General features: G+C 45.0%; 2 protein-coding genes and 1 pseudogene across 6 annotated transcripts in view; 2 read left to right on the top strand and 1 right to left on the bottom strand.

Moving 5' to 3' along the window:
• Window positions 1–9683, top strand: part of LOC114681132 (nucleolar and spindle-associated protein 1) — a 28113-nt gene extending 18430 nt beyond the window's left edge. The window contains 5 exon segments of the mRNA XM_037205126.1: window positions 948–1114; window positions 1763–1923; window positions 5032–5148; window positions 7113–7221; window positions 8753–9683. Coding sequence (XP_037061021.1) covers window positions 948–1114; window positions 1763–1923; window positions 5032–5148; window positions 7113–7221; window positions 8753–8849 — 651 coding nt within the window. The 3' untranslated portion in view covers window positions 8850–9683.
• Window positions 9684–12485: 2802 nt separating this feature from the next.
• On the bottom strand, window positions 12486–23049 carry Ndufaf1 (NADH:ubiquinone oxidoreductase complex assembly factor 1). Of its 5 annotated transcripts, none has more exons than XM_028854434.1 (6): window positions 22782–22940; window positions 20658–20915; window positions 19104–19753; window positions 15353–15538; window positions 13329–13403; window positions 12497–12716 (listed from the first exon to the last, which is right to left on the bottom strand). In XM_028854434.1, exons 3-6 carry the CDS (start codon window positions 19677–19679, stop codon window positions 12567–12569), a joined length of 987 nt encoding a protein of 328 aa, XP_028710267.1. In that variant the 5' UTR covers window positions 19680–19753; window positions 20658–20915; window positions 22782–22940; the 3' UTR covers window positions 12497–12566. The 5 variants fall into 5 exon arrangements, with proteins under 5 accessions (XP_028710269.1, XP_028710267.1, XP_037061020.1 ...); XM_037205125.1 differs by lacking the exon at window positions 22782–22940 and adding an exon at window positions 20999–21088 and having other exon boundaries at window positions 20658–20842; XM_028854436.2 differs by lacking the exons at window positions 20658–20915; window positions 22782–22940 and adding an exon at window positions 20999–21085 and having other exon boundaries at window positions 12486–12716.
• LOC114681128 lies at window positions 21074–21617 on the top strand (annotated as a pseudogene).
• Window positions 23050–25537: the final 2488 nt, after the last annotated feature.

Here is a 25537-nt window from a genome sequence, read left to right as displayed (position 1 = left end):
GATTTGGCAGCTGGTGATCCAAAAAACCTGCTATCAGGCTGTCTTTAAATTGTCAGTGGCCCACCTGTCTCAGCATCTTAAGTAGTAGGATTTTAGGCATGAGCCACTACACCTAGCAAAGTTTCAATTTAACACTATGGAGAATATAGCTGTAATCATATGACTGCATTTGTGAATGGACTTATCTGGGTTTGACACATCTTTCTTAAAATTGCTTCCTCCTGCCCTCAGAAATTTAAAAACCTTCCAAGTAAAACTGTATCCTGCCGTCTCGTGGCTCATGCCTTTAACCCAGTATTTAGAAGGTGGAGACAGGCAGGTGAGTGAGGCCATCATGAAGCCAGGCGGTGGTGGCGTACACCTTTAATCCCAGCACTCTGGGAGGCAGAGCCAGGTGGATCTCTGTGAGTTCGAGGCCAGCCTGATCTACAAAGTGAGTTCCAGGACAGGCACCAATACTACACAGAGAAACCTTGTCTTGAAAAACCAAAAAAAGAAAAAAGAAAAGAAAAAATATTATGTGTGTGTATACACACAAATAATACACACACACACACACACACACACACACACACACACACACACACACACGAGTTCAGGTGCCCATGGAGGCCAAAAATAGGATTTTATGTAGTCTACACTAGCCTTGAAATGTCTCTGGATGAACTTCTGACCTTCTTGCCTCCACCTTCCAAGTGGTGGGATTCCAGGGATGTACCTCCCCACCTGATTTAAGAACAAGCTCTTACTTTGGAAATTCTATTGTGTGTGTGTGTGTATGTGTGTGCACGCCGAGGTCAGAGGACCATTTGTGAGAGTTGATTCTTTCCTCTCTTGTGTGGGCTGTGGGATGGAATGCATGTCATCAGACTTCTGCCTTTACCGCTGAGATAACTCGCTGGCCTGCAACCAAGACTTAAAATGGTGCTTTTTCTTCCTTTCAAAAGCAGCTTGAGAAAAAAGGAATCGTGACCCCAGTCCCAGCAAGAGGAAGATTCTCTGCACCCTATACTCCTGCCAGGCAGCAGTTCTCACAAGACCGGGTCCGTGGCCCTGAAAGTCTGAAGGGGTCAGACAGACACTCTGTGCTTTCAGCAACTAAAATGAATGTCAGGTAAAGAGATTTTTTAAGAGAGTGTGTAGGTGTGTATACACACATGCACACTGGGGTTTAAATCCAGGGCCTTGGGTATGCTAGACCAGGGCTCTACCAATGTTCAGATATGCGCGTGTGTGTGTGTGTGTGTGTGTGTGTGTGTGTGTGTGTGTGTGTGTGTGTGTAGGTTTGTTGGCTAGTGGACAACCTCCAGTCATTGGCCAACACAAGAATATCAGAAAAACACAAATATATTTTATTTATTATTTATTATCGTTAAAGATTTATTATTTGATATGTGTGAGCATTTGACTGCATGTATGTATAGCACTTGGGTGCCTTGTGCTCTCAGAGGCCAGCCAGGAGGTGTCAGATCCCCTGAAACTGGAATCACAAATGGTTGTGGGAGCTGGGAACTGAACCTGGGTCCTCCATATGTGCATCGAATGCTCTGAACTCGTAAGCTATCTTTCCAGCCCCTCAAAACTTATTTTACAAATAATGGAGGTTGTCAAAAACATGTCTTTTGTGTGAGAGAGGCTGATTCACGTAGCAAGTATTTACTGAGGCTCCTGTGCCACCTGGTGATGGTCCAGTGGTTTCACTTACATCTTAACCTTGGTGACCCTTGGTACAGGTACCCACATCTTTCCATTGTTGCTTTAGGTTTTCAGCTGCTACTAAAGATAATGAACATAAGTACTCACTGACCAAGACTCCGGCCAGAAAGTCTCCACGTGTGACCCTACCTGGGAGTGCTTCAAAAGACCAGGCTGTGTTCAGGACACCCAAGTTAAAGACCACTGAGAGGACTTCTACTACTGCAGGTAAAAAAAAAAAAAAAAAAGAGGTTTTAACTTTAAACCTGAACTTCTGAACTAAGCGCGTCTCTTTCTCTAAAGTCTCTTCACATGTATATAATCAAGTACAAAAAGTCATAGCACGTTTTCCATTTACACTGGTGAAGGAAACACCAGAGATGTAAGCTATAAACTCACATGCCTGCTGCACACACTAAGACTCTCCTTCGAATCCCTTGAAAACGTCAGGCTGGTAGCGGGCTCCTGGGCCAGAGCCATCCATTGTTTCAGACTGGAGGAGAGGTCATTGGTGTGAGACTCAGGGCCTCTCATGGGTCATGACCTAACTGAATAGGGAGAAGGAAAATCAAATTCAAGGGCCCAGGGCTAGCGAGAGGCTTAGTGAATAAAAGCACTTGTCTTCTAAACAAGGGACCTGAGTTCAGTTCCTAGACCCTTTGTCTAACAACAGAAAGCTGGATGTGTTGACTTGCCTATTATAATCCAGTGCCAGGGAGACTTAGATAATGGCTCTCTGAAGTTCACCAATTGGTGAGAACCAGGCCATTGTGAGAGACAATGGGTGGTACCTGACCTCAAAATGTGTGCTTGCTCTCTTTGTGTCTGTCTGTCTATCTGTCTGTCTGTCTGTCTGTCTCTCTCTCTCTCTCACACACACACACACACACACTCACAGAGTGCAGAGATGAGAAGAGGAAGTTCACAGAATTCTCCCCTTAAATGACCTCTCATCTGGCCCAGTAGACATTCTGCTTGGCGCTCTAAACAGGAAGAACTAGCCTGGGCAGGGGTGATCAGAAAAAATTGGTTAATAGCTACGTCTGTGTCATTTTACAAAGAGCTCAGGCCTGAACAGCACCTACCTCACAATAACAAGAGGGTTTACCATTGCTCAGAGATAAAGACATGAGGCCCGACTCGTCCTGAGTGCTCTCTGCTAAGGAACTCAGGGGCTCAGTAAAATGAGATGCTATTTTGTGCCCCTACCCCCATTACCAGATTTGATTTTACATGAATAAAATTTAACTCTGACTTTTATTCCTGTGACTTTTTCACTCAACAGAATATTTCAAGATTCAAACATGTTTAGTTATTTTTATGGTATTTCAATAATAGGGATATATTTCAGTTTATCCCCCAAAGACATATAGGTTCCTCCAGAACACATCATAAGCTGTGGAAGTATACAAATTTGTTCTCAACACAGGATCGAGACTAGTGTACAGCACCTCACAACAGTCCTCCTGCCTCAGCTTTCTGAGTGCTGGGGTTCTAAATGAGCTGGCTTAATTAATTAATTTTTTAAGATTAACTTCTTTTGGTTATGTGTATTTAACTGTGGGTAGGTATGAGCACATGAGTACAGGTGCCCATAGAGACTAAAAGTTATCAGCTTTCCCTGGAGCTGGAGTTACAGGTAGTTGTGAACCACCTGATGTGGGTGCTGGGAATTGAACTCAGGTCCTGGAAAAACAGTGCATGCTCCAAACCACTCTAACCCTCTATTCATTTTTTTCATTTGCTTTCTGAGACAGGGTCTTGTGTAGCTGAGGCTGGCTTGAACTCCCGCCTTCCTGCCTTCACCTTTCAAGAGCTACAGTTAGAGTCACGCCCTGTCACTCCCCATGATGGCTATCAGCTTTTCTCTTTTTTATTAAAAAAAAAAAAAAGATCAAGTATGTATGTGTATGCACATGCATGTGTGCCAGAGCACACATCTGGAGGTCAGAGGTCAACTTGTGGGCCTCAGTTTCCCTTACCACCATGTGGGTTTCCAGGATCAAATTCAGGAGGTTAGGCTTCATCAGAAGCACCTCATCTGGTGAGCCATTTCCCAGCCCCCGCTACTCCCAGATGATCCTGGAAAGTGTTGAACCATTCAGAATATTTAGGGGCTGCTAACTGGGGAACAGACCTTAGTAGTTATGTTCACACCCCTTCTTTCCTGCCTTTGAGCCCAACATCTACATCACATAATCCGTATGGATTAATTCAGCATCTTATAATAAACTACCAAGGGCTGAGTGGCTCATAACAAAAGAAATGTCTTCGCTCTGGAGGCTAGCTCGGGATTGGGACCGAGTAAAGGCCCTTCAACTACCACGCTGCTGGTGTCCAGTCACACCCTGAAATGGCAAACTAAGTGTCTTAGTCCCTGTTCTGTTGCTGGGAAGAGATGCCATGACCAAGGCAACTTATAAAGAAAGCATTTAACTGGGGACTTGCTTACAGTTTCATCTCGGCAGGGAGCATGGCCGCACCCGGACATGGTGATTGGGAAAGAGCAGAGAACTCGACAGTCTGAGCAGCAGGCAGCAGGCAGAGGCAGGGCCTGGCCCGGGCTTTTGATATCAAAGGCCACTCTCAGTGACGCACTTCCTCCAATAAAGCCCCACTTCCTAATCCTTCTCGGCCTATCAAGGAGTTCCACCCCCGGTGAAGCTTTCAAATACAGGAGTCTGTATTGAATCCTTATTCAACCACCACCCTGAACTAGGATACACTGTAGGGATTCTTTATAATGCACTAATCCCATTCGTGGGGAATGATTCTTCTCAAGATTCCATTTCATCATGGGAATGAAAGATGGGAACAAAACATTTCATCCCTAATGTAGATATTTTTAAATGGTAAAATGATACTTTGATAAGAACCTGTTATCTGGGGAGCTGGAGAGATGGCTCAGCAGTTAGGAGTACTTGCTGCTCTTCAGAGGACCTGTATTCAATTCCCAGCACCCATGTGACAGCTCACACTGTGACTCCAGTTCCAAGTGATCCAATATCCCTCTTAAGTCCCTGGGCACAGGCATGTGTGGTACACAGACATGCAGGCAGAATACTCCTACACATAAGACGAGTCTAAGAAATAAAGTTTTAAGCTGTGTAATTTTTTTTGTTTAAATAATTAAGTTCTAGCTGGGCATGGTGGTGCACACCTTTAATCCCAGCCCTGGAGGGAGGGGACATGCAGAGGCAGGTGGTTGAGGACAGCCTGGTCTACAGAGTGAGTTCCAGGACAGCCAAGACTGTTTCACAGAAAAACTCTGCCCCAAAAAGACCAAAAACAAAAACAAAAGAAGAAATGAAGTTCTTTGGTGTTGTGCTTTTTCAGTTCTTCCCCCGTTCCAGTGGTCAGCTGAAGCAGCACAGACTCCAGGCTCCAGTAAGAAGCCGGTGTTTGATCTCCAGGCAAGCTTGTCTCGTCCCCTCACCTACAAGCCACACAAAGGTATGTGGAACTGTCTGGAAGGACAAGGCTAGTAGAAGACTTTCAACAGTTCTGCATCAAAAGATATCAAAAGGCTGGAGGGTGTGTGTGTGTGCGCACACGAGATATTATAATATATATAGCAGTAAAGTGCTTCCTGGCGGGCATGAGACTGAATTTGATCCCTGAACACTACAAAACAAGAGAAAAAAAGCTCTGTGACTTGGAAGAAGTCCTAGAAATTTCTGGCCCTCCTTCCACATGAATCCCTGACTTAAAAGATTTTCCATTGAGCAAAAACCAACTGACCTGCTTACACATTAACAAATGTCATACCAGGAGTATGACTTGTAACAGATTGGTGTCAGCCTGAAGGTAGCCCGTGTAGCTTTTTATCTCTGCCTGTTACAGACAGGTATATAAATACCCGCTTGAGTTTCTGCTCCTTTGTTTTGAGACAGGGCTTCAATTTTTTTTTTTTTTTCTTTTTTTTGGTTTTTCGAGACAGGGTTTCTCTGTGTAGCTTTGGCGCCTGTCCTGGAACTTGCTCTGTAGACCAGGCTGGCCTTGAACTCACAGAGATCTGCCTGCCTCTGCCTCCTGAGTGCTGCTCCCACCGCCCGGCTTCTTAGCAATTTTAAAGTGTATATCAGATCGACTTTATTTTGGGTATGCGGTTGTTGTTGTTTGATCTTTGTTGTGGTGTTTTGTTCTAAAAGACAGGGTTTGTTGTGCCTTACATTTGGGGGTGGGTCCAGTTCATCTGGTGGCAAAGGCCATGTGACAGAGCATGAGGCTGACCATCCATCACATGTGTGTCATAGCAGTTCCAGGCAGACAGTCCATGGCAGGAAGCCAGCCTGTCACACTGCGCTGGCTGGAAGCAGAGAGAGTTTTTTATTCTGAGTCTCACTGTGTAGCACAAGCCAATCTGGAACTCTCTCTTTTTCCCTTTGTGCCCTTGTACTCATGGCCTTTCTTTTCTTTCAGCCTCCTAAGGTGTGGAATAACTAGTGTGAGCCGCCATGCCTAGCTATAAAGTGCACAGTAACCACACAGGTGGCATACACTCACACACACATATACATATAATTAGAAACATCTTTAAAACCTTAAAAATATGAAATGATTTTTAAAAAATTCTATTAAACATAATACTTATACAATTTTAAGATAAATTATTTGGTTGTAATTGTTTTATTCAGTGTAATGTGTAATTAGATTAACAACAGATTTAATTATTAGTATTTGTTTAGATTTTTTAAGTATTATTGTACTGTCTGTCTGTGTGCATGTGAGTGTAGTTGTCTAGGGAGGCAGAAGGTATCCAATACCCTGGAACTGGAGTTACAGGGACTGTATGCCACGTGACATGGGGCTGAGAACGGAACTTGGGTCCTGTGTAAGAGCAGTAAGCACTCTTAACCACTGAGCATCGCTGTAGCCCCCCGTATTAGGGCTTTTCCCTCATGACTGCGTCAGAGTTAAAACAGAAGACAGCAGGGCCCGCATGGCGGCTCAGCAGGTGAAGCCACCAAACTGACGGCCTGAGTTTGCAGTTCTTAGGACCACACGGCGGAAGGAGAGAGGCAGCCATTGTCTGTTGACCCCACACGCCAGGGCATGTACACAGGAATACATGTAAATGGCGGCTATATGACCCAGGCCGCTGAGCCGTTGCGTGGGCAGAGTGCCTGCTGCATAGACCTGACCATCTTAGGTTCTGTCTGCAGAACTCTTGGTGGAGAAGGAGAGAGCCAGCTCTCCAAAGTTGCCCTCTGACCTTTGTACTCACACTCATACAAACACAGTAATAATAAAAGGTTTTTATTAAAACACACTTTTATTTTTTGAGGAATAATATGATTCACGTCTGGAATGTAAAATCAAGATACATTAAAATGTTGATAGGCAGTTAACCAAAAAGACAGAGACAATAGAGTTGTGAATAAAAGAATCTTAGCACTGTCCTTTTCCTAACCTAGGAAAGCTGAAACCTTGGGGTCAATCTAAAGAGAATAGTTCTCTGAATGAGTGTGTCAGCAGAGTTAGCCTGCACAGGAAAACCTACAAACAGCCTCATCTCCACACCAGGTGAGTACATCATTATCTCATATTCCAAATTTTCTAATTTCAGAAGACAGTGTACCAAAGCATGTCAGGGACAGAATCATAGTAGTGACAGAAGTGGAATATTCCATTCTATTCTATGTTGATTTAACCAAATGCTTGCAATTAGACTTTCTACAGACAACAGTTTATTTTGATCTACAGTTCTGGAAGTCCAGGGTGCTGGTGGAATCATGCTATGTCACAAGATGGCAAATGGTATAAGTCCACTTGAGAGTCAGGAGAATGTGTGGACTAGGCAGAGGGAGGGTGTTCTGCTGTCTTGTTAACAGCCTCCTCCTAAAGAGCTAGCTCATTCCTCAGGCTTGGCATTAATCACTTTCAAGGGTGGTACCCATAACCTAAAAGTGAGCTGGGTGGTGGTGGGTGGTGGTGGTACACACCTTTAATCCCAGCACTCAGGAGGCAGAGTCAGGCGGGTCTCTGTAAGTTCGAGGCCAGCCTGGTCTACAGAGCAAGATCCAGGACAGGCACCAAAACTACACAGAGAAACCCTGTCTCAAAAAACAAACAAACAAACAAACAAACAAAAACAGCAAACAAACAAAAAAAAAGTAAGCTAGGGGCCTGGAATACATGATAACATTTTTTTTTTTTTTGAGACAGGGTTCTCTGTATAGCTCTGGCTGTCCTGAAACTATGTAGACTAGGCTGGCCTCAAACTCAAGAGATCTATCTGCCTCTGCCTCCCAAGTGCTGGGACTAAAAGCATGCGCCAATGATAGCCTATTTAAAAATGTAAATTTTGTCAAGTATTTTCAGCTCTACAAAATGGATTCCAAACTGGGTTTGCAATGCACCCTGAATACTGCTTCATGTTTCTGTGGGACCTGTCTTCCCAACAGCACATGGAACTATCTCTGCAGACACCAGTGCTCAAGTATGGCCAGGTATCAATTCTCCACTCCCAAGCAAACTAGGCATGTAAGGAGTGAAGTCCCACACAGATCCAAGCCAAGCATGGGCCTGCGAGGCTCCCTTCTGTGGGCTGGGCTGCACTTGGTCTTGGCTGGATCAGATTACCGCCTGGACTGTCTCCATACAGGTTGCCTATCATCCACCTCTTGCCTATATCCTTTTCCACCAAGACCTTTTACTACGTGTAAGATAACATCATGAGCCTGGAGGTTTTTTCTTGTCTCTAGTCAGTGGACCCTAGTTCTAGTACTGTGGCCAAACTCTTATGTTTGACTTCTAGGAATAAGACTTCTCATTTACAACTAACTTTTGAAGTACAGGCACTGAATTCATTCACCAAGGTGTCCTCTGGTTCTTGCTCCATGTGTGACTTTAGAATGCTGTTACTCTAGCAACCTGGTGCTGACAAACAACTCTAGCACATGGTGCTGACAAACGTTGCAGCTGGTGGGTAGAGCCCAGGTCCTGGCTGACGTCTGTTCCACGAGTGTGCCAGGGGCCATTTAACTAGATGCTAAGTCAGCAGTACGTTCTTTAGTGTCTGTAAGGCTAACATGGAGCCTGTCTGTCCTCTTAGGGAAGAACAACGGAAGAAACATGAGCAAGAACGAAAGGAGAAGAAGGCAAAGGTCTTGGAAGCTCGAAGAAACCTGGTTACGACCAAAGCCCAGTGATGCTGTCCAGTCCTTTCCTTCTGATTTGTTTTCCTTCTCTTGGTGTTTTTATACTCTCCTCTACGTTAGTCCAAAGCTTTTTCTACCATAACTGTCAGTCCTAATTTGTGGAGTGTCTGCTTTTCATGTGCTATACCTCTGAAAATACATTCTCATCCTAAAGTTCACAACTAAAGTGGTTTTCACCTAATGTCCTGTAAAACTCTGCTTTTTAAAGTCCTGTCCTTGGGGCTCTTGACAGGTTTTCCATGTCAAGGTCCTGCTAGTTCTAACAGGGACGACCTGCATCCTTTCCTGGACAAGAGCACTTCCCACATGGCAGCAAGCCATAGCAGAAGCTTAGCATGAGACTCTGAGTGAGATCAAGTTCACAGGAAAAGGGAGGCTGGAGAGGCCACCTTTTTGTTCACTAGTCTGGAAAATCTAATAATCTTATTGATTTGGCTATGAATCAATATTTTATCAAGGTAAAAACATGTTTTAGCTTATAGGAGCCTTGTTCAGATCATTTCATGTAATTGCCAACTGTCACTCATATTTTTAAAACAGAATTCTTTGTCTCTACTTGTTAAATAAAAGCCACAGGGCAGAGGGTGTGCCTCAGTTGTACAGCACTTGTCTACCACACACTGGACCCTGGATTTGACCTGTTACCATCGAAGACAAACAGAGTCGCTGCTGTACGAGTTGCCATGTCTGTCAGACTTAACCCTTACCAGCTGTAAGGGAGAGGAAGCAGCTAGACATAGCTGTAGTTATTTGCTCTGCCACACAGAGATGCTGAGTTGTGTGTGATGCTTATGGTTTTCATGAATAAAAATGTTTTCACTGGGATAGGTTCGTTCTTTTTAAATGTAAGCTGCCCAGGGCTGAGGTGGCCACTGAAGGTCAGTAAGTACTTACACATCCTCCCCACCCACTTCTCTTCCACAACAACCTTTTTTCTTGAAACAGGGTCTCGGGTAGCTCAGACTCATTTTGTATCTGAGGATGACCTTGAACTCCTGATCCTCTTGTCTCTACCTCCCAAGTATATGCTGAGTTAGGTGTATACCACCATCCCTGGCTGTAAAGAAGTGTTTTTCTCTTTCCCTTTCTTATTGGGTTTTAAATCTAAGGCCTTGCACTTGTTACTAGAAATAGTAAGATAACAAGGTAAATAGCCAACAGTTCTATTTATATGTACTAGAAATTCATAAAGCTGAGCTGAGTGTGGTGGCATAAACCTATAATCTAGTACTCAGGAAGTAGAGGCAGAAGGATCAGAAGCTCACTGCCTGCCTTAGCTACAGGAGCCCGTTTCAAAAATAAACTATAGTACTAGGTGGGATGGCTTGGTGGCAGGGCTCTTGCCTAGCATGCATAGGATCCTGGGTTTGATTTCCAGTACCAGAAGTGTGCAGGGGGTGGGGCGGGGGAGACACGACCCTTAAGGTTGGAGGGATGGCCCAGTTGTTAAGGGCATGTACTAACAACTCTTCAAAGGACTCAAGTTCAGTGTTTAGCACCCAAGTCAGCCAGCTTACAACTGCCTATAACTCTACCTAAAGGGGATCTCATACCCATTTCTAGCCTTCATGAACACCAGGACTCATGTGCATATACCCACACACATACACATAATTTTAAAAATTAAATCTTTTTGGTCTTTCAAGACAGAGTTTCTCTGTATTAACAGCCCTAGCTATCCTGAAACTCACTCTGTAGACCAGGCTGGCCTCGAACTCACAGAGATCCACCTGCCTCTGCCTCCCGAGTGCTGGGATTAAAAGCATGTGCCACCATCACCTGGCCTAAAAATTAAATCTTACAAAAAAATAAACTGGTGTCTTATTTTACTTTTTGATTGCTGTGACAAAACCCGGTGACCAAGGCTCCTTAGAAAGTGCTTGATTTGAGCTGAACTGACTGGTACCTGTGGAGGCCAGAAGAGAGCTTCAGAGCCCCTGGAACGCCAGTTCCAGTGCTTGTGGGCGCTGGGAACAGGACCTGGGTTCTGTCAGAGCAGCCAGTGGTCTCACCGACTGAGCCATCACTGTAGCCCACGCTGTGACATTTTATATGAATGGGACCCATGAGCAACCAGTCTATCGCCTATGAGCAACAGTTATTTATGTAAGAAGCCCCTGAAAGTAAAAACTAAGTTCATGTCTTTGGAAGGCAAGCTCTCTACACGGCTATCCCATTTTCCAGGGATGTCCATGGCATATTTATTCAGCAGACTCCTTTCCTCAAAGCTCAGTTTAGAAACAAGGGCAGAGTGGATAAGATCAACCACAGTTGCCCTAGAGGTGCCTTATTTGAAACTGCTTCCTTAAGTAGGACGTGCTCCTACAGGAACTTTCCTGGCAAATGCATTCCTTACACTGTGCCTTTGTTAGCTACACCCCAGCCCTGGTTTCATGCTGGGTTCCCCCTTACCTGCTCTCTCTTAGAGACAGCATTTAACCTCACCTCATCCCATCCCCCAAAACATGTACCAACATGCATTGCCATCAGCCTGTGGTGGTGCATGCCTTTAATCCCAGCACTCGGGAGGCAGAGGCAGGTGGATCCCTGTGAGTTCGAGGCCAGCCTGGTCTACAGAGTGAGTTCCAAGATAGCCAGAGCAACAGAGAAACCCTGTCTCGAAAAATGAGACAAAAAAGTGCTCATGTGGGGATGGGAACGTAGCTCATGTTTGCCTAGAATACATGAGGCCCTGGGTTCAATTTCAGTTCCCAGTGTAAGTGTTACAGCTTCTAAGGGAAAGGTATCCTGGCAGTCAGGAGCCCAGGAATACCTACAGCTCTGTTCCAGCGTGGGACTGGATCCCCAGCAGTGTTAACGGTCCTTGCTCCAGGAAAGGTTTCTCTAAGGCAAGCCTAACAGTTCTGCTCCAGCAGGGGAGGGTTTCCCTGGTGAGGTTTGTTACAGCTCTGCTCTGCTCCAGGGAAAGAAATTCATTGCTACAAACCTCACTGGAGATTTATTGGGAGGGAGGAATCCAGAAGAGTGGCTGCCTCTGCCAGGGTAGAGAAAGGGCAGCCCCAAACTGACCAGGTACAAGGCTTATATAGGATTTCTTAGGGGCAGAGCTTTCCAAGGTAGAGATTTTCAGGGTATGGATTGGTAGGATTTCAATTCCTGAGTTTGGGACAAACTCAGAGATTGGTTGGTTTTTGTGCTCTGGGATTGGTTTCATGCTCAGGAGTGGGTGCTTGGTTGGTTGGTTGGTTGGTTGGTTGTTGTCCTCTGGGATTGGTTTCATGCTCAGGGATTGGTTGGTTGGTTGGTTTTTGTCCTCTGGGATTGGTTTCATGCTCAGGGTTTGGTTGGTTGGTTGGTTTTTGTGCTCTGGGATTGGTTTCATGCTCAGAGGTGGTTGGTTGGTTTGTTGGTTGGTTTTTGTCCTCTGGGATTGGTTTCATGCTCAGGGGTTGGTGGGTTGGTTGGTTTGTTGGTTGGTTGGTTTTTGTGCTCTGGGATTGGTTTCATGCTCAGGGGTTGGTTGGTTGGTTTTCATGTTCTGGGATTGGTTGGATTTCAATTCCTGAGTGGGTTAGGGGCAGGGTTTGTTTCCTTGACTCTGGTCTCAGGGCCAGGGTGTTCTTTCACTGGCCCTTTTTACCCTACACATAGTACAGCAGATAAAGGTTGGGGGGAAGTGGTAGACAGAAAGGCTTTATTTTGTATTTGTGACTAGTACTCAGTGTTACTCAAATCTGCCCCAGTTCTCTATCTGAAAAGATCTGGGTTAACAGCTGGAGAACTCTCATAAGCAAGTTCTTCTGTATGGGCTGGATCAGTAAACACACCAATAAAATCTATTTCCAGGAAGAATGGTCCATCCACCTTATCTGCCAGGGTGAGTCCTATAGAAGAGATCTAAATGTAAAATAAGAGAAATGGATTAGACTCTCCTACACTGATACAACGATGTTCTTTCTGAAGTCTTCAAAAGACTCGTGGGAATCACTGTAATGGAGTCTTCACCCCATCAGCCTCAGCATATTATACTCTTCATTTGCTGGACTAAATTTAAGAAGTACAAATTCAAGACTGCTTTCATTTTTTTCTACATAGGGTTGCATGTAGCCCAGGCTGGCCTTGAACTCCTGATCCTCCTGCCTTCACTCTCAAGGGCTGGGATTTACAGGAGTGTCCTAGCACACTTGAGCGAATGCTTCTCTCTACCCCACATTTTACTTCCTTTCTTCTCCCCTTTGAGTAGTCCACTTAAGACAGTCAGTACAGCATGGCCTCTTAATGGAGTCTCCTTAAAGTTCTTCTGAGATCTTACTACACAGCTAAAATAAAATGAAGCATGCTGATAGAGGTGGTCCCCCAGGATGGAGGTCTAAGTCAGCATCTGTCCCAACAGAGGAGCCTGGGTAGAATTTTAATCTTTCCTCTGCCATCCTTGGAAAACAAACTGAGCCGGCTCTACAACAACTGTATCTCACTAAAGAAGGTATCTTTCTGAGTGGAAAGCATTACCTTGTCAACTACAAGTGGGCTCTGGCCATCTCGTATCCTTCCTTGATTTGAGAAGAAAAATTTGGAGAAAGGAATCTGAAAAAATGAGACAAGTTATGTCAGAGCTGGAACAAGACCATTTGAGGCATATACGCTAGAATCTATAGTCCTAGCTACTCAGGAGACTAAGGCAGAAGGATCACCTCAATTCAGACTAGCATGAGCAACATCACAAGACCCTATTTCAATAAGTAGGTAAATTAGTAAGTTTATAAAAAGACAGGTATATGAGGTGCACGCCTTTAATCCCAGCACTCGAAAGGCAGAGACAGGTGGATCTCTGTGAGATCCAGGACAGCCAGGGCTGTTATACAGAGAGACCCTGTCTCGAAAACAACAAAGACATGTATATGAAATGGTTAGCTCCTTGTATTAATGCTGCAGTTTTCTGAGGGTTTTGTTTTTGCAGTGATGTGGATTGAGCCTGGGGTCTTAGGAAGCATTTCACTACTTTACCTTAGACTAAAGAGGCAATAAGTGTGGGCGCACAGGCGCGCGCGTGCGTTTGCACGCACGCACGTGAACACACACACACACACACACACACACACACACACACACACACACACACAGCAGGCCTGTGAATTCAAGGCCAGCACAGGTAACTTAGCACTTACTTCAAAACAGAAAACCCAAGTGTTAGCTACGCTGTGAAGTGTTCTCCCAGCGAGTGAGAAGCGCTTGCTGCAATCCTTGTATGGGGTGAGGGTGGAGGATGCTAGTTATCTGCATCACAGGAAAAAGCCAAATCTGAAGACTTATTTTTTTTGTCTGAGACAGGGATGTAAGTCAGCGGTAGATAGAGCACCTCCAAAACACTCCTCATCCACACACAAGTAGACTGGCTAGGAAGCTAACAAACTGTGCCGCCTGGTTTTATGCCAACTTGATACAACCTATAGTCATCGGAGAGGAGGGAACCTCAATTGAGAAGATGCCTCCACAAGACTGGGCTGTAGGTAAGCCTGTGGAGCATTTTCTTCATTAGTGATTGATGGGGGAGGACCCAGCCCACTGTGGATGGGACATCCCTGGGCTGGTGGTCCTGGGGTCTGTAAGAAAGCTGGCTGAGCAGGCCATGAGGAGCAAGGCAGTAAGCAGCACTCCTCCATGGCCTCCATGTCAGCTCCTGCCTCCAGGTAGGTACCAGCCCTGCTTGAGTTCCTGCCCTCACTGCTTTTGATGATAAACTCTTGTATGGAAGTGTGAGTGAATTAAACTTTCCTCCCCGACTTGCTTTTGGTCATGGTATTGCATCACAACAATAGTAACCCAAACTAAGACACATACATCCATAAACTTATTTTATTTATTTACTTATTTATTTATTGTTTGTTTGTTTGTTTGTTTTAGTTAGAGTCTCTATGCAGTCCTGGCTGTCCTGGAACTCACTATGTAGGCCAAGGCTGGCCTCGAACTCACAGAAATCATCTGCCTCTGCCTTCAAAATGCTAGGATTAAAGGCATGTGCCACCTTGCCTGACTCTTTTCTGGTGGGAGTGGGGTTGAGACAGGGTTTCTCTATAACTGTTCTGACTGTCCTGGAACTCACGCTGTACATCCGCCTGCCTCTGCCTTCTGAGTGCTGGGATTAAAGGCGTGCACCACCACCCAGCCTGGCTCAATCTTATTAATGAAAAAAACAAAACATGTGTCCTTTAAATCTTTCCCAAGGTCCTCTCACTTCTACTCATTCTGCCTCTATTTTATATAAGAATGATTAGTAGGGGTTGGAGAGATGGCTCAGTGGTTAAAGAGCACCAGCTGTTCTTCCAGAGGACCCGGGTTCAATTCCCAGCACCCACATGGCAGCTCAAACCTGTCTGTAACTCCAGTTCCAGAGGATCCAACACCCTCACACAAATATACATGCAGACAAAACACCAATGCTCATAAAATAAAAATAAATGAGAAAAGAATGATTAGTATGAAAAAGGAAACTACAATGTAACCATACTTTCAACAGTGAAGAACTGAAATTTTACCTTGACTTCCTGCCAGTAGGGCCCCCCACGAGTGAACATGAAGTAACTGTACATCTGATTTTTTCTCTGGATAAATTCTGTGTCTTGCCTGATATTCACCATCCAAGGCCGGCCATCCCCACGGACTCGGAGATACAGAGTGTTGAACTGGGACCAATCATAAGACAGCTTCCTCACAAAAGCCCCCTAAGGTACAGAAAGTTAAGTTAGTATATAGTAGGAACCCTCAGCAAGTCAGCAGTGTGTTGTTTATTACCGGGCGGTGGCGGGTGGAGGGGGGACGCATATGGACGTCAGAGGACAACTTCTGTCAGTCAGTCTTTCCTTCTCCATGTGGGTTCAGGGACTGAACTTGGGTCTTCAGGCTTAGCAGCAAGTGTCTTACCCACTGAGCCACCTTGCCAACCCAACAGGGCGGTCTATGTATATTTTCTACCACAAGAAGGCAAATAAACCAGTATTTTAGTACAAAACACTGACGTATGTTTCTAAGGTAATGTTCAAGGCATGATTAACCTAGGACAATGTTTCCATATGACAGACATTCATTTGTGTTTGCCAAATGGAAATTAATGTACCTTTCTTCCCTGGTTCTAAGAAACAACGGCTTCTGAGAAGCCCATTTTATAACAACTGTCTTACTCCATCAAGTTTTAAAAATCAAGAGACTGGGAAGATGGCTCAGTGCTTGCTGTAAAAGCATAAGGACCTGAGTTCGGATCTCCAGCACCCACAATACAAAACTAAGTGGTAGCATCCACCTGTAGCTGCAGCACTCACAGAGAGGGGCAGACCCCAGGGGCTCACTGGCCAGCCAGTCTAGTCAAAACGGTGAGCTCCAGGTTCAGAGGAGACCTTGTCTCCAAAAACTAGGCAGCCAGTGATACAGCAAGACATTCCAACATTACCCTCTGGCCTCTACATGCTTACACACTCCTCTCATCCCCTCCCCTCCCCCTCTCTCTCTCACACACACACATTAAATAATAGCTAGCATCCATTCAAGCAATTTACATGCATAATTTCCTTTAATCCTCCCCACAGTCCTAAAATACAGATATCAAGATGTCAGAGATAACAGAGAACTCAGCTAATCAGTACAAGCACTGCTTAAGCCCCAAATCTGTGTTTAACTGCCTAGGCTGTCACTCTCTTCAAAAATGGAAGTTAAGGTCTAGGTGTGGAGGCACATGCCTGTCATCCCTACACCAAGGATGCTGAGGCACAAAGATTCCTGGCAGACTGAAGTCAGCCTAGGCTACAGCCATTAGACCTGCTGGCGCTCCAGAGTAAGACTCCGTCTCTAAACAAATAAATAATAAAAAGAGAGAAAAGGAAAGGAACTTAGGATGCATTTCCCTAGGCATTTATTTATTTATAGCACTCTCAAGGACAACTGGCATTCAAGATGTCAATGCTCAGCCATGAACTAATGCTCACGCCCTCTGACTAGCTGCATCCCTGCAGAATCACCAACTCGCAAAGCCTCAGTTCCTCACAGTAACACCGGGATGATCTCCTGTCTCAGGACCGTTTTGAGGGATGAGTGGAGGACGTACATAAAGTACTTAGCACCAGCACGGGGAAAAACATACTGACACGTTAGACTAGGCGTGGTGGCTCACATCAGTGACCCCAGTGCTTAGGGTGCAGAGGCAGGAAATATGATGTGAGTTTACGGGGAGCCTGAACTACTAGGGGATTCTACCTTAAAAACAAACAAAAAAGTTATCTACTAGTTTCATTACTTCACAGTGTGTGTGGGGGTGTTTGGCTACAGAATTACTTTCTGCTCTGACTGACCATAACTATCCCATGCATTTTTTGAGGGAAGACTGGAAAAACAAACGACTTTGTGCATCCCTGGTTACGTCTGAAAGAACAAGGAGCTTCCTTTTTCCACTACTTCACAGAGAGTCTAATGCCGCTCCTACATCTGCTTTTCCCCCTAATGCATAATGTCCACGCGAACCACCAGACTGCAGCTGAAGTTGAAGTGCAGCCCCTCTAGGCAGCCCTGAGACAGCCAGTGAATTCACACGGAGACAGCCCTGAGACAGCCAGTGAATTCACACGGAGACAGCCAGAGGCTGACAGGGACTCAGGGCAGAACTTGAGACAGAAACTTTAAGAAACTGAGCCGGGAGCCGGGCGGTTGTGGCGCACGCCTTTAATCCCAGCACTCGGGAGGCAGAGGCAGGCGGATCTCTGTGAGTTCGAGGCCAGCCTGGACTACCAAGTGAGTTCCAGGACAGTCAGAACTGTTACAAGCAGAGAAACCCTGTCCTTAAAAAAAAAAAAAAAAAAAGAAAATTTAAAAATGAACAACGTTCTTTTTTGTTGTCTTGTAATATGGAGTAGCTATTGGTTATAGGGCCTTGCACATGCTAGGCAAGCACTCTACTACTCTAGGCCTCCTTGGACTTGGTAGTTTCTGAGATGGGGCCTCATATAGCCCAGAACTCACTATAACTCAGAATTACCATGAACTCCAATCCTCCAGGCTCCTCCCAAATGCAGTGATCACAAGAATGCACTACTACACCCAAGGTTTTTATTTTGAGATAGGGTCTCACTAATTTGCCTAGGCTGGTCCTGAACTTACTCAGTAGCCTAGGCTAGCCTGAATTGGCAAAACTCCTGCCTTTACCTCCCACACTGCTGGGATTGCAGGCCTAAATTATCAGGCCCAGCTTAAACACTTCAATCTAACATGCGATTTCTGAAATGGCTTTTGGTTAAGAATTCTGAAACTGGGGCTGGGGCGTAGCTAAAGTTCTGACACTTGCATAGAATACCGAAGCCCTGGCTCCGATCCCCACTGCAGAACAGACACGAAGCGTTGTGTGCATACCCGTAATCCCATCTGCTTAGGAGCTGGAAGCTGGAGGATCACTTAAGCCAGGAATTCAAGACTAATTTGGGCAACACAACTCCGGAAATTCTAAACTGCATTATATATTTACTGGGGTTGGATTAATAAGTAAGTGGATGTCGAGAGGATGAAGATTTCTGTTAGAGAGGCAAGTTACAGATAAGAGATGAAAGGCTATAATGAACCACATGGTACTAGAGTCAGGGACAACAGAATGTATCCACATTTAGTATAACACAGACACAGTGAAATAACAACAGATATGTATACACGGCCATTAAACAAACACATGTAGTCCGTTGTGACCTGGAGGAGCATGATGCCCCACCCAGCTTCTTATGTGTGCACTGGGGATCAAACCCAGGTCCTCAAGCTTGCGTGGCAGGCACTGTACTGACTGAGCCATCTCCCCAGCCCCCAGCACAGCAATGTCAAATATTAATACAAGTACCAGACATGGTGGCACATCACTTAAGTATCAGCATTTAGGTCAAGGCAGGAGTGTTAGGAGTTCTAGGTCATCCTCAGCTACATAATTAGTGCAAGGCCAGCCTAAACTGCATGAGACCCTGTCTCAAAACCAAAAAAGGCCATAGGGTGATCCTACTTAATCCAAGCTAGAGATCTCCCTAGATACCTTTCAAAGTCTATTATCTCAGGATTCCTCAGACACACCCCATTCTTCTCAGACCCCAAACAATGCCCAGAAACAAGGCTGCCCCATTTTACACTCAGGCCAAGTAGTTATTTATCCCTAGAGGCAAGCTGCCTATATATAACAAAACTGATGTGTTCATTTACAGAAAAGCAAGCTGTCTGTTATAGTTCATGCTACAACCAAAGTCACTAGAAAACTGGCTTCCAGGCCTCACCTACCCTTGGAATCCTGGATACTATTGCACAGTAGCCACTTTGGGTACTTTTTCCATCTTGAGGTGCCTCAGAGCTCAGCGTCCCATAGAGCAGGGCACTTTGGTTGTTCTTGGCCATTTTCAAGAATATTTCACTTTTGCCTCCAATTGTCTTATCAGAAGTCACTATCCACTTCTCCAAATCTTCTTTTCCACGAAACTGCCAGACGACCCTGGCTTGCTCCATTATGACCTCTTGTATTGGGCGGCCTCCTGGACCTATCCAATGAGCCTTAATTTCATCCTTCAAAAGCTTTAAATGTTCTATTACTTCATCTCTAATTGCTTTATCAAAACTAACTTCGGGTTTCTTGTCAGGAGAAGTTATATCCAAGGCAACCTCTTTGTCGTGACCCTCTTGTAAACCCTCTTCAGTTTTCTTTTTCTGGGAGACTCTGTCAGCAGGAGCCACTTGTTTCTGAAGAGGACTGGAAGAACAGTGTACAAAGTGAACACCTATAAACGGATGCAAGGCAGCCCTTGGCTTCAGGAAGTTTCTATGAATGTAAGTGCCAGTCAGTAATTTGTGAAAGGAAGCCATTGTAAGAAAAAAGTCAAAATGTAAAAATTTCCGTGGATTGAGAAAATAAGCTTCAGTAATCAGCCCAATTCCACCTATAGCAGAAAAAACATTGGTTATCAGGAGAGCAACAAATGAATGAATCAGAAGTTCAAACTCAACAGAGACCATGTACTGTATAATTCATAGGCCTCCCCCGCCCCCCAATTACTCAGCAGTGGCTTTTAGAAGCAGAGTACTATCTTATGCATCATAAAAATAAAAGTGCCAATATGGCCAAGAATGGTGACACCATACTTGTAACCCTAGCACTTGGGAGACGAAGGCAGGATGATCAGGAGTTTAAAGTCATCCTCAGCTACCTAGTGAGTTCAAGGACAGCTGGGCTACATGAGACCCTATCACTAAATAAACCAAACTACCAACATGACTACAGCAAAACCTCAGCTTCACAGAGTTGGCCATCAACCCCCAAATAATTCAAGTATGTGCCACAAGCTGCTTCAAGAGGTGTCAACTTCAAAGCAGCTTTTTCTTGGGGTTTTATTTTTTATTTTTTGGTTTTTCGAGTCAGGGTTTCTCCATGTAGTTTTTGGTGCCTGTCCTGGATCTCGCACTGTAGACCAAGCTGGCCTCAAACTCACAGAGATCCTCCTGCCTCTGCCTCCTCAGTGCTGGGAGTAAAGGTGTGTGTTACCGCCACTGGCAGGGTTTTATTTTATTTATTTATTTTTATTAAATTTTCTTTGTTCTGGAGTTTTAAAGACACAATAGGTTCAAAAAAGTAAACTCAAGTAATTCAGTCCAGAGCCTGGCCCAAATGATGTGGACATTAGTACTTTATCAATAAAAAGAGGGCCTAAGGTGAGCATTGCAGAGAGCCAGAGAGGCAGCAGCGATACCTGGTTCTATTTACTCATTAGCTGTGACTATTGGAGCAGAGGCTTTGCACTACTGAACCAATTCCTCTCTTTCTTCAGGCATTAAGTCCGTACCTACCCTGAGAGCTTCTTCTGAGAGATGGAATGGCAGTCACAGAGGCTCTCTGATTCAGTACATGAGATTCCCAAGATCTTCTGTCTGACAAATTTGTAGGCCAAGGCCCACACTGGTATTACTATTTGAGCACTTCAAAGGTAGACCTAAGCAGGATGGTGACGGGTTGTGATCCTAGCATTTGGCAGCTAGAGGCAATAGGATCGGGAAGTCATCTTTGGCTCATAACAAGTTCAAGTCCAGTCTAGGCTATATAAGACCCTGTTTTGAAGAATCACAAGAGCAAGAAAGAAAAGGAAAGGAAAGATGACAGACCTAAGTTAAACCTCACTGTTAATACTTACAGATTCTCTGACATATTTAATCCACATAAGAATCATCTGACTCTTCCTGTACGTGGCCTCAGGTGACCCGTGAAGATGGTTTGCTACTCGATGGACCCAGAAAACCCTACGAAATCATGCAAATCGAGAGGTTCAAATCTTCAGGTTCACTTTAAGAACACCCAAGAAACTGCCCAGGCCATCAAGGGTATGCATATCCGAAAAGCCACCAAATACCTGAAAGATGTCACTTTAAAGAAGCAATGTGTGCCTTTCCGGCGGTATAATGGTGGAGTCGGTAGGTGCGCCCAGGCCAAACAGTGGGGCTGGACACAGGGCCGGTGGCCTAAAAAGAGCGCTGAATTTTTGCTGCACATGCTTAAGAATGCAGAGAGTAATGCTGAGCTGAAGGGTTTAGATGTGGATTCTCTAGTCATTGAACACATCCAGGTGAACAAAGCACTTACAGAGCTCATGGCTGGATTAACCCATACATGAGCTTCCCCTGCCACATCGAGATGATCCTCACTGAAAAGGAACAAATTGTTCCAAAGTCAGAACAGGAGGTTGCACAAAAGAAAAAGATATCCCAGAAGAAACTGAAGAAACAAAAACTTATGGCACGGGAATAAATTCCACATAAAATAAATGCTGATAAAAGTAAAAAAAAAAAAAAAAAAAAAAAAAGAATCATCTGAGACAAGGGCTAGTAAGATGGCTCTGTGGATAAAGATGTTGCTGAACAAACCTGGCAACCTGAGTTCAATTCCCAGAACCAATATAAAAGGGGGAGGAGAGAACTACCACCACAAAACTCTTCTGTCCTCTACACATATGCGTGCCCATATACATCCATTATGCGCGCGCGCACACCATACATAATACTTATTTTATTTACTGGATTTTCTGGTTGTCCTGGAACTCACTCTGTAGACCAGGCTGGCCTCGAACTCACAGAGATCTGCCTGCCTCTGCCTCCTGAGTGCTGGGATTAAAGGCGTGCAACATCACAACCTGGCAAAATATTAGCTTATAATAAAGTAAATAAAGGCGTTGGATTTCTAATCCTCCTTCCCCAACCTCCCAAGTGTTAGGACTACGGGCATCTGTTACCATGCCCAGTCAAAGAGATTCTGTATTTCCTTTTCTTTTTGGTAAGAGTCGCATGTGACCCAGGCTGGTCTCGAACTCCTGATCCTTCTGCCTCTGTCTCCCAGGTAAAGCCTTGTTAACTCAAGAACACCTTTTAAATATTAAAGTTCTGGTCAGATTTGGGTGCAGACTACAAAACCCAGCACTTGGGAAATAGAGACACGAGGACCAAGAATTTAAGGACATCTTGATACACAGAAGCTTCAAGGACACGCTGGACATTATGTGACCCTCTTTGAAGAAAGAAAAACTATTTTAAGACAAAAAGGTTTGAGAGAGAAAAGGGCAGTAAACAGGTAAAATGGTGGGATTATGAGTAACCATTATTGAACTGTTTTCCAAACATTCAGATATCTTACTACTTTTCTAATAACACTACAACTTCGTGTTTTGTTTAATAATTTCTTGCAATAAATACAGTCAAACCCAGCAATCGGACGACAGCAGCCCGAAGCTAACGATGAGTTTTGACTACGGTATCCACACCTACGTATAGCAAATCTAGGGCTTACAGTGTGCCAGAAACTATTCCGCGTGTGTTTTCATTGAGTTCTCACAGAAATCCTCGGACAGGTACCACTAGTATTATTCCAATCACAAAGGCAAAAGGAAAGGTGATGTTTCGAGGTCACACGCTAGAGACAAAACTCACTCTGAAGACCGGGCGTTGAGCTCTCGGCCTGCGCGGAGTCGACCACGCCCCAGCCTCCGGGAGCGGGGTGCTCTGGGAGAGAGGAAGCCCCTCACCCTCTCCTGCCAGGCTTCCTTAGGGCTTCCCAGTGCCCGGCGTCCCCAGCTGTGAGAAGGGGCAGCTCACCTTCTCAGACCCACACGGGCTTCCGCTCAGTCCGTCGATTTTCCCCACCGGGTTCTCCACGCTTCCGGTGGAGGTCCGTGTACTTTTCCGGTCCCGCGCCAAAGTAGGTGTTTAAACACAAGGGTTTCAGATAGCCCCGGGGAGGATCCTAAAGGTGGACGACCTGAGGCTTTTGGTCCACAAAGTCCCCCGGAGTGTTCGGTTTCTGAAATTTCCTGTCATTTGTGAGCGAGTTTTTCCGCTCTCCTTGCATCCCGCCCTCACGTGCAAACACCAATCCTCTGCCTTTCAAATAGGGTATAGGCACTGCTAACGCCTCTTCACTTGTAGATGTCTGGGCCCCTCGTGCCTCCTCTTCCCTGCAGTCCCTTGAGAACTGTCCTGTGTGAATCCAGAAAGCCTCTTCTGCTGGAACTGCCTTTGGAGATCCACCGAGCTAGATAGCAATCCATCCCGGCTTTCTTCAATCGCTCCGTGTAGTCCACACAGCCGAGTTGCTGGATACCTTGTGTACACTTCTCTTAAAGTGTTGTCCAGTTTGGGGTCACAACCTGTGTCCCAAGTCAGCTCCAGCTACCCGTCCTCAATAAGGCAATTAAAAGAGCCAAACTGGGCTGGAGAGATGGCTCAGAGGATAAGAGCATTGACTGTTCTTCCAGAGGTCCTGAGTTCAATTCCCAGCAACCACATGGTGGCTCACAACCATCTGTAATGAGATCTGGTGCCCTCTTCTGGCCTGCAGTCATACATGCTGTATACATAATAAACAAATCTTTAAAAAAAAAAAAAAAAAAAAAAAAAAGAGCCAAATTAAAAATGAGAAGGAAGCCGGGCGTTAGTGGCTCACGCCTTTAATCCCAGCATTCAGTGGTAGAGGCAGGCAGATGTCCGGATTCGAAGCCAGTTCGGTTTACAGAGCGAGTTCCAGGACAGACAGGGTTATACAGAGACTCTGTCTCAAAAACAAACAAAAACAAAAAAAGCTAACTAAATGAAAGTGGCAAGCGGAAGGTGAGATTTATTCAATCCAAGCACATTGGGGAAAGGAACAGAGATGCAGCAAACCACCCAAGTCAGTCCTCGGGGTCCTGAAGTGGAATCAATGTTTGAATAGAAGATGAAGGAAATGCATATCTAAGCAGCCCAGTGCAAGTGTGGTCCTGCTCACTCATCATTGTATGGGCTCAGGTCTCATCCTGTAAGGTGGTCTGACAAGATGCTAGAGGTAATATCCTCAGCATGAGGAATTTAGTCAGGCTATATGCCTGATAATAGCTCCTAGCCATAGAGAATGGCTTAGCTCCAGCCTAACCGTTCAGCTGCATCTGCTGAAACAATATGTCTAGATATGGAAAGCAACCTAGTCTGCTCCTGGTCAAACCTCAAAAAATACAGTAACTTCCTGGTAGCTACCCAGGTATGTGTGTATGTGTGCCACAGTCCCTGTAAGTACGCCCAACCTTCATCCCACGGAAAGACTGAGGCCTCTCGCTGTCCCAATAAAACAATCGTAGCCTGTTTAAATCAAATCTGTCTCTTCGCCTCATTTTTCCTATAAAAACGGTTAAATCTGTTTCCCAGAGACAAGTTCCCCATTTTGCTGTTTTGTTTTTTTTTCTTCCTACATGAGGCTCCTGGAGAAACTCCCATTTCTTTGAGATACATTGTGTAAATACTGTGATAGACTGAGAGACACAAAATGTCTCTTTAGAGTATTTTTATTTTTGCTAGGCTGGTTCATGCACAAATGTAAGTGCAACATATGTGTTTGGTACCCTCATAAGCCTGAAGGTATCAGATCCAATGGAACTGTAGTTACTTAAGATTGTAGACCACCACAAGAGTGCCGAGAACCAAATCCTGAAAATGCTCTTAACCAACGACCCATCCCTCCAGTCCCTTAGCAGCTTTTTACCTCTACTTGGGAAGCAGAAAATCAAGTTTGGACTTTGTTTTTGGATTTTTGAGAAAGCAGGACGTTTGGTAAGTATCTCTCTCTCTCATCCGTGCACCTCAGGCTTTGCCTTCCTGTTCGCCTTTGGACTCCTTTGAGCAACTTGGTGTTCTTTTTAATCACTTGGTGCAGTTATGGTTGACTGGCTTTGTTTTGGGGTGTTTTGGTCAACAATATTGGGGTATTATTGATCAATAGAAAAACAGTGACCATGGCAGTGGAGGAGACAGCTCTTGATGGCATTGGGAACCTGACCTTAACTCAGTTAGGGACTGCAGAGATGGAGCTCTGCCATTCTTTCAGTGGGAGGCCTCAAGGAGACATAGGTAATAAGTGTTCTGTCTTGGGCTTGCTTTTTCCCTGCTGTGACCCGTGTGAAAGGGTCCTCCCAGCTCTAGAAGGGAACATGGCTTATTAAAGACAGGTGGCTAGACCTGTCTTGGGGCACAGGTTGTGACCCACAAGTCTGATACAAAAACACTAACAATATTGTATGTTAAATTTTTAGCATTGAGTGGTTAGGGTATCATGGTGTGGGTTCTGAGGATGGAACTGTCAAGTATCTTGACTCCCTGGGCAGTCTTGATAGCATTGGGTACTGAGGTATGCTTATCCCCATTGAGACCCAGTTCTCAAA

The sequence above is a fragment of the Peromyscus leucopus genome, chromosome 4 (genome assembly GCF_004664715.2).
Source record: "Peromyscus leucopus breed LL Stock chromosome 4, UCI_PerLeu_2.1, whole genome shotgun sequence".
Classification (NCBI taxonomy): Eukaryota; Metazoa; Chordata; class Mammalia; order Rodentia; family Cricetidae; genus Peromyscus; species Peromyscus leucopus.
The sequence above is the reverse complement of the archived record's forward strand: the minus strand, read 5'-3'. Positions and strand labels throughout refer to the sequence as shown.

What these genes read in the sequence shown, in the direction of transcription:
- Ndufaf1 (XM_028854438.2), bottom strand. Translation starts at nt 19,679, where the DNA reads ATGGCTTCCTTTCACAAATTACTGACTGGCACTTACATTCATAGAAAC. An exon ending in TAGTATCCAGGATTCCAAGG is followed by an intron (nt 15,539 to 19,103) that starts GTAGGTGAGGCC and finishes TCTGTACCTTAG; the next exon opens with GGGGCTTTTGTGAGGAAGCT. An exon ending in GCCCACTTGTAGTTGACAAG is followed by an intron (nt 12,717 to 13,328) that starts GTAATGCTTTCC and finishes TTTTACATTTAG; the next exon opens with ATCTCTTCTATAGGACTCAC.